Source organism: Anguilla anguilla, chromosome 2 (genome assembly GCF_013347855.1).
Source record: "Anguilla anguilla isolate fAngAng1 chromosome 2, fAngAng1.pri, whole genome shotgun sequence".
NCBI classification, from domain to species: domain Eukaryota; kingdom Metazoa; phylum Chordata; class Actinopteri; order Anguilliformes; family Anguillidae; genus Anguilla; species Anguilla anguilla.
In genome coordinates, this window is record NC_049202.1 from 24,513,022 (window position 1) to 24,521,310 (window position 8,289).

Genomic DNA, 8,289 nt, shown 5'->3' on the forward strand with positions numbered 1-8,289 from the left:
GAACGTACACACTGCATTATGACATACCAGCTGCACGTTCAGTTAACTGGCTCCAATATTGGCCAGTTACTGAACTTGAGAAAAGCACATCAGTGCAATAGATTTCCTACGCATTATCACACGTTACTTTACCCACCACTTTAACGACTGATGTTTTATACCGTCTGTTATATAGGTATAGCTATACCGTTCGATAAGGAAATTCAGCTCGATCATGGTCACTTCATTTACTGTGCACTATAGTCTGCGATCATGTCAACCTTCACCTACATGCCCATTCTGCTAAAAACATATTGTTTCAAGTACTCAATTTCATCATTTCTCCTCATTTCTCTCGTACTATTGTTCTTTTATCATATGCTAAGCTTGCTGGGACGTGTGTCTGCTCCTATTCTCAACTCTCAAGTCTTCCGGTTCTACTACTTCCAATTCTCACGTAAGGTGACTGATCTACCTTAGCAAAACAGCGAAGACGACTCCTACCTGCAGATAAGCCTATCAAAATGCCTTATACACTCCTGGGCAAAAAAAATGGGCCAAGCCCAAAATGGCAAAATATTAAGCTTTTAATGGTCTTAACAACAATCATTGGTCAGCAAGAATTAAACAAATAGATAAAGTAACTTAGTATGGGATAGCTTTTCCCTTTGATTTCTTTAAATGTTTAAGCCTTGTGGATAAACTTGCGGACAGCTCTTTACAGAAAGAAGAGCCAATGTTGCTCCATTCAATGTTGATGACTTCAAACAGTTGATGAGTAGTTGAAAAATGTTTCCCGGTTAGTTTGTGTTTAATGTGAGACCAAACATTCTCTATAGGGTTCAAATCTGGACTCTGACCAGGCCAAAACATGAGCCTGACGGACTTGTTCTCAAGCCACTTTTTGGTGGTCTTTGCAGTGTGGGCAGGAGCATTGTCCTCTTGAAAAATAACATCTGATCATTCATTCCTCTTTAGAAAAATTGTCAATTGTGGGAAGCAAGCCTTTCAGCAATATCCTACTACTATAATTGGAGAGCGGTTTGTGTGTGTGTTTCCTCCAATCCACATTCCTCCAGTCCCTCCAAACTTGCCCCAAAAAAAGGTTCAGGGGGCCGCCCATTGCATATGGTGTTTTTCATCATTTCATTTTCAATGTTAAATAAATAATCGGCAGTTTTACTTTTTATTTTGGAATCCGGAACTACTTTCCACCATACCGTAACGGTAAGAGTTACACCACAAACCAGAGACGGATCTGAAAACGCTGGAGACGATCCAGTAAAGAAAGAGAGTTTTTTTGAAGAACGTTTGCATCATGCCTAAAAAGAAGCACAAATCACTGTCGGCAAGTCGTAATGCCAAACCATAGACAGTATAAAAATACTACAAAACGCAAAGAGATTGGCGCGAGGTAGCGAATCTCCAGAGACGTCAGGTAAGAATTCTGAAGTATACAGCTGATCCGCCATTTGGCGTTAGCATGCTAATAAAGTACCCAGCTAGCTAGCTCAGCATTCGTGTTTCATGCTTCTTGCAGTCGGCGCGGTGCTGATTCACCGTCCAGCGTCAGCATGCTAACAAAGTACCTAGCTCATCATTCGTGTTCCATGCTTCTTTGCTGTCGCCGCGGTCTACATGGTGCGGACGGCACACAAGGTCTTGAACGTCAACTATGAAACGTCTTGAAGGTCGTTTCATAGTTATTGCGGTCAGAGCGGCTCGAAGAACCAAGTGCATGTTCTCTCACCATAGCGACGCCAGTCATTGCAATGCTGTCTGTGCGCCCCCCGTCTGATTCCTCACCATGACAGAAATGATGAGCTTCCCTTCACCTTTGTCAGGCGACAGTTCCCTGTCAGGCTGGCGTTCTCAGTTACCATCAACAAAGTTCAGGGACAAGAAAATAAGCGAGTTGCCATCTACCTTCTTCAGCTTGTGTTCGCTCATGGCCAGCTGTACACAGCCTTCTCCAGGGGAAAGACAGCCACCAACGTAAAAATTGTTTATTGAAGGAAATGAGGATGGAATAACAGACAATATTGTGCTACTATAATTCTGTGTAAGTAGCTGTAATTGGGCATCCAACCCTACCATATATATTGGGATGGCAGGTATGCCATCCCGCCAAGTTACGCCTTGGCGGGGGTATGCCCCATACCTATACAGCACTGAGAGTTTGGCACTTCTCAGGGTTCCCCACAGAAATAACCACAACAGCCACAGACACTCAGCCCTTAAAAACATTAAATTCTGTACATTCTGACCCCATTTCAACAGACAGAATTCATAAACAACTTCACATGTCCACACAATAAAGCCCCAAACTAAGGGGATTTTGCGTTTTCTCCTTCTTCTTCTTCTTCTCATCCTTATTTTTCCTGCCGCCTATCCCACTAACAACATGTCTCCCCATTGGACATTTCACTGACACCAGCCAAATCTTCACCTACACGACCCAATCAAAAACGCGCATACACATGCAAAATACCCATACCTTTTTACTCTGAAACATTTCCAGTTTAAACAGCTAGTCTGCCTGTGGCCTAGTGGGCAAGGTTACAGTCTTGGGAACATGGGGTCGAGGTTCAAGCCCAGCTAGGAACACCTTTCTTTAAAAGAGTACCATGGTGATTTTCACACTTTCTCGGTTTTATGTGCTATTTGCACAAGAGGCATTGAAGAAACACAATGAGTAGTATTAAATATGTCCGTTCTTTATTTTTGGAGAAATATGTGTTTTAAATTTATCGTCCTATTTTCAGGCGGTTGAGAATGTTATCAACTTAGTGCGTCAGGAGTACAGTAACCACTCCCCTTTCCACGCCCCATAAAGAAATCTGACTGGACACACCGTCCTGCTACAAGTGTGCTGTGAAGTTTACGTAGCAAACAACAAGGCTGAATCCTTCTGACGTAATTTACATAGAAACTATACACTCAGATCGCATAGTTTCACTTATTGTGGCCAAGCGGAATCTGTAACGTTTCAGAAAATATATAACTTTAAAAGGTTTAATTCAATCTTCTACTGGGACTTGTCGTTTATTGAGGGTGGGAAAGAAAATTTTGGTGCAGCTGACAATAATCGGTTGGTCATATACATTTATAGCTAGCTAGCTAACGTTTGCTTTCATAATGTAATGTTATCGATAACATTAGCTAGCTAGTTTGCTTTCATAAGGACGTTATAGTTGTGGTTTTATCTTAACTTGGCTGGCTAGCTAGCTAGCTAGCTAGCAAAAATTATTATTGGATACAAGTCAACATCGTTAGCTGTGGATACTTTATATACTAAGTTAGCTAGCTTGTGAAAGTTCAGTGTCCCAAGATAAGCGCGTATCATGGAGGTAGCTATGGTAACGGGGCACGGTCTGTCAATCATAGCTAACTGACAGTTCTCATTACCACGCTCAGACAGTTCCGGTGAACTTTTATAGTGGGGAATTTAGGCTTAGAAAAATACATTTAAATGACTGAATAATAAAAAAATTATGCACATTTGTTTTGTTGTTGCCTAAAGACAACTGGCAAGTGTCACATTCAACCACCATGTTACTCCTTTAAGCCAAATACCGGACCAGTAATACCGAATTTTACCACTAGGTGACTCAGCCGCTCCCGAGTGGAGCCGTCGGCTGCAAAAATGATCCGGTGAGGTAATGACATTCTAAAACCATTGTGCTGTATTTAAAGTTTTGTTGCAGTGTCCGTTGCTATGCTGACACTGCCAGCCTTGCTACATTCTTTGGCGATAAAGATTCTAAGACAGCTCAGCAATTTCTCTGGTTTAATGGGTTATTTTCCAGCCTGAAATGCGATTGTATTAGTAAATGGCTACACGTGTCATCTAACTTGCAAGTAGTTAGCTATCTCCCTGGATATGAATTAAATGTTTTAACAGAAAATATTAATAAATGCGATTTTATCCACGGAAATGGCTATACAAAAAGGCAAAATAAATGTTGTGGTCGGCACAATGGGTATAACCGTTTTAGAATGTCATTGTGTCACCCGGATCATTTTAGCAGCCCCCATCAAAATAGGCATGACAGAACATAATGAGAGCCCATGAATGAGAGTGTAGCGGCACCTCTTTCGTTGGCTTCAAATCCAAAATGTTGCCATATTGGCACAGTTTTCGTTTTCTTTGACACAAAACTCTTGCCATGATTCGTCTCGTCACCCCAAAAAACACACAAACTTTCAAGTTAACAACACACCGTGCGCCGTGCGCATCATCTTCCCCCCACCCACATTTGATTGGTCTACTGAAATGTGATCTCCTTGCTGCCGGCCTCGGCACTAAATTGCGCACGGCCTGTAAATCTTTTTTTTTTTATCCACTCAGACACTAGTGGCTCCGTTTATAAACAAACATAATATTATGTTAATCACGTTGTCATATTGCTTATTACTAATGAAATACAAGTTGGATTTAGCGCCGTCGGCACAGGTTTCTGAAGTAGGCTACTTTTTAATTTGCCAGAACGTCTCATAATGACAAATGCCAGTTCAGTCAGTTCGCATAAAATTAAACCGGTTTAAGTTTGTGGACCGGACCGGACAGGCAAAACCAGAAACCGACCCAACCCTACTTGAAATAATTGAGGAAACATTGGGTAGCATTGCTTTGGAATACAGCTTATTTAATTTTGGTGAGGCAAGATAGCCAATATTGTTTGTAGTACAGTAACTTGGCGTCATTTTGATATCAATACTTTTAATGGCAGGCCTAGATTTTGCCAGTTTGAATGAATGAGTTATAGACAGTGTATGTCTTGTATGTGTGAGTAACTTGGCATTTTTGTACGTTGAAAACGTGTTTTTTATGAGATAGTGTTTACCCCAGTGAGAGTGTGCAGGACTCACTCACCTGAGACGATGGTGATGGGACCGCAGATATCACTGAGTTTCTGCCGGGTGAAGTTTTTAATCAGGCAGCGAATGAGGGTGCTTTTCCCCACCCGTGGGGGTCCTACCACAACCACCACCACTGGCGGAGGCTCCAGGGGGGATCGGTCCACCTGAGGGATGTGGTGTTTCTTTGTCTTCAGGTCCTGAGCTCTGGACATGGAGATCAAGTAGCAAATGACAATGACCACACAGTTACACAAAGAACATAGCAACTGAACAATGTCTATGAAACAGCACGGTGACTGCACAGTGATAATGCAGAGAATGACCTGACCACACAGAAAATGCAGAGCTTAAAAGGCCGAGAAGTAATCAGGCACACTATTGCACAGTGATAAAATGACAGAAGTAGGCTATAAGTCATAAACCTGTATATTGTCTGGGAAGCAGTTTCAAGTTTTTTATGCTAGTTACAAATGCATGCAGAAACATAAAATCTGTGTGTGTGTGTGTGTGTGTGTGTGTGAAAACGTGTGTCTATGCATAGGTGCACATGTCTGTATGTGACACCATGTCAGTGTACTCAAACCTGACCTGTGGAACGTGCGGGCCATGCGCACGGCAGACTGAACTGCAAACGCCTTGGGGTTCCGCTTCCTCTCATCCTTCTCCGATGCCGCCACCTCCTTGCGATACTTCTTCCTTTCTGCCTGCGGCCCACTCTGCTTCTTATTGTGCTTCTTGTGCTCCTTCACTTCCATCTTCTCTGACCCACACACATTTTTACATTTACATTATAAGTAGGCTATTAAGCAGACAATTACCCAGAGTGACGTATACAGCTACGTTCTTTTTACATGCAGCCTATTTAAGAACGTTTTATGGTTAAGCGAAAGCAACGTGGTTCCTGTGTGTACAACGCCTGCACCGCTGTCGAACGCGCTGGGCCACTGCATGCTTCGGCATCGGCTGTGCACAGTGGCTGTGCGTACACGTCATTACACTGAAGTTGTTTTCACAGGAATCCCCGCCTCTATTCACTAAACAACCAATCTTTGCTTGTGCACCACCTGCACGGCTGGTCGCGCCCTTATAAATCCAGAGGTGCGTGGCACCCTGTGCAACCTCCTCTCCGACAGTCGCACAACATACGCGACCGTACACAGATCCCCTTCCACACTGTTTTTGCATAACCATAAAATGCTCTTCATACAGCGGGATATTTAATGAAGAAATTCACATCAATTACCTTGCTCATGGGTTCCCATTCCAGGGAATCAAACCTATAACCTCAAGCCCAGATGCCTAACCATTCTGCTACACTGCCATCGTGCACACACTAAGGCTGTCAAAAGTGCCATGAAATTGAGTTCGAATATTATTTTTTGTAATTAGTTGGCGTTCGGATATATTCGAATATCATTTGCCTATAATTAATTAAATAATTAACAAAAATAAACAGCTTATAGGCGCAATATGCACGTGAGGCTCCCTCTAAACTGGCCTGCGCGTTATTTTCCACAAGCGGGCAGTAGAATAGAGGACATCGGTGAACTTTCATACTAGGTTACTACATCTGGGGCCTTTATAAAACGTATTTTAGATCAACTGTGTGGCGCGTACGTAGAAAATCACGTCAAAGTAGTGATTTATAAAATTTCAACATGACTCGATTTGACCGTGGAAACGGCTGTGGCTCTACGTCAGGTCTTCACTTGACGTATGGACGCAAGTTTATGTCATAAATGAGCCCCCTGCAGTTTCTATAGCCTAATGCCCAAATGAATGAAGGACTTCCTCGTGGATGTAATTTGCCACAACTCGGCATTTATTAATCACAATAATAAGGAAATTATTGTTTATAGGAAATCCCTGTTTATTTCTTAACACAAAAACTATTCAAACGGATAATACCTGTAGCCTAAAACAACATAAATTACTTACTCGGTTTAGTTTGTTCAACTTCTTTCATCATCCAATTTAATCAAAATCTTCAGAACAGAAAGAAAACAGCCTGCCATGGGAACATTATTTAGCCTAAATTCTTAGCTGACCAGTAACGTTAGCACAGGAAATGAACTTTGCTTGCATGGACATGATTCGCCACATGAAATTAAAGCCTGTATATTTATGTTAATAACAAAGCGCGGAATCAAAAACGCGGGATCCAAAACTAATATTCGAATGCTCAAATTTAGGTTAGAATTAAAAATAAAAAAAAAGATTTTCGAATAGTTTCGAATATTTGTTATAAATTATGCAGCAGTTTTGCTGCTGGATTAAGAAAGTGGAGCAAAAGGCTGGAGAAAGTCTGGGAAAGCTGAAGAAATTCATAAAAAGACTGTCAAAGCCATGAACCTTCCAATGAGCTCTGTTAATCTCCATAGCCTATATCTTAGCAAAGTTTGAGCAATTTTTCATAAAGGAATGGGAAAAATTACCAAAATTCAATTGTGCAAAACCCAGAGAAACATTTTTTGGGGAAAAAGCTGAATAAAAAAATATTAAATTTAAAATTTTTTGGTGAGATAGAACGTTACTACACAGGCTTTCAGATCACAAACTTAATATCCAGACAAACAACTTGAAATGAGCCCGACCTGTGATGAATGATGGCAATCACGAAATGTGGTAGTCATTCGTGAAGCTGCATGATAAAAAGTACCTGCAACCAATAGCCAATAGCACAAGTTGTCGTCATTCGACTATTAAAGTGTACTTTTTGATGCCAAACCGTTATTTGTTAGCTGGCAATCTCACAAACTTCTGTTGTATATCACCACTGTTTTCACCAAACACCTTATCACTACTAGCGAGACTGTACAGCAACGTGTTGCAGTTTGTAGTGAGAAAACGTACACGAGAATAATCAATGGCTTTAAAAATAGTTAAACGTCGTGTTACCTTTAGAGGGTCGGGTACCGTTCCGATGACAGCTGTTTATGTGGTCCCTTATAATTCAGCGTATTAGCCTATATGAAGCACTTCAGACAACGATCAATCAGAGTGTTTCCCAGTCTCCTAGTTCACCATAAAGCATGAGCATGTCGGTGAATTATCACGTGTGCCCACGGAACCCGGAAGTGAGTACACCAACATTTCCGTACCGACATCAACGTGAATCTTCATTTCCCCAGTTCCGTATGTTTGCTTTGTTGGTCATTCGCGGGGGTTTCTGTTTTGAGTTCTATCCTATTACATACATTAAGTCAAAATATCCATGAAATCCTTTATCATCGTGATGTATAATAAGGCTCGATCGTTGCGAAACGTCCATTATTTTTGTGAAATCAAGAAGGAACACGTCTCTTGGTCATGTTACACTGGAACACTGCACCACGTGGAGTTAAAGGGCAACTCGTAAGTTAACATACCGAGTGAATTAATATGTGGGAAAATGATGCAGGAAATGGATTTTAAAATTAAAAATTTAAAAATACGTTTAGAATTATA

The 8,289-nt window shown here is 41.4% G+C and overlaps 1 protein-coding gene across 4 annotated transcripts in view; it reads right to left on the reverse strand.

Moving 5' to 3' along the window:
* The window catches only part of bms1 (BMS1 ribosome biogenesis factor), a 32,004-nt gene extending 24,080 nt beyond the window's left edge, over positions 1-7,924 (reverse strand). Inside the window, exons 1-3 of one of the 4 annotated variants that reach the window (XM_035404671.1) lie at positions 7,741-7,924; positions 5,431-5,602; positions 4,856-5,046 (exon numbers count right to left, since the gene is read on the reverse strand). In XM_035404671.1, the coding sequence (XP_035260562.1) occupies positions 4,856-5,046; positions 5,431-5,597 (358 nt within the window). In that variant the 5' untranslated portion in view covers positions 5,598-5,602; positions 7,741-7,924. Of the gene's footprint in view, positions 1-4,855; positions 5,047-5,430; positions 5,608-7,740 lie in introns of all 4 variants that reach the window. The other 3 variants (XM_035404670.1, XM_035404669.1, XM_035404668.1) reach the window with 3 other exon arrangements.
* Positions 7,925-8,289: the final 365 nt, after the last annotated feature.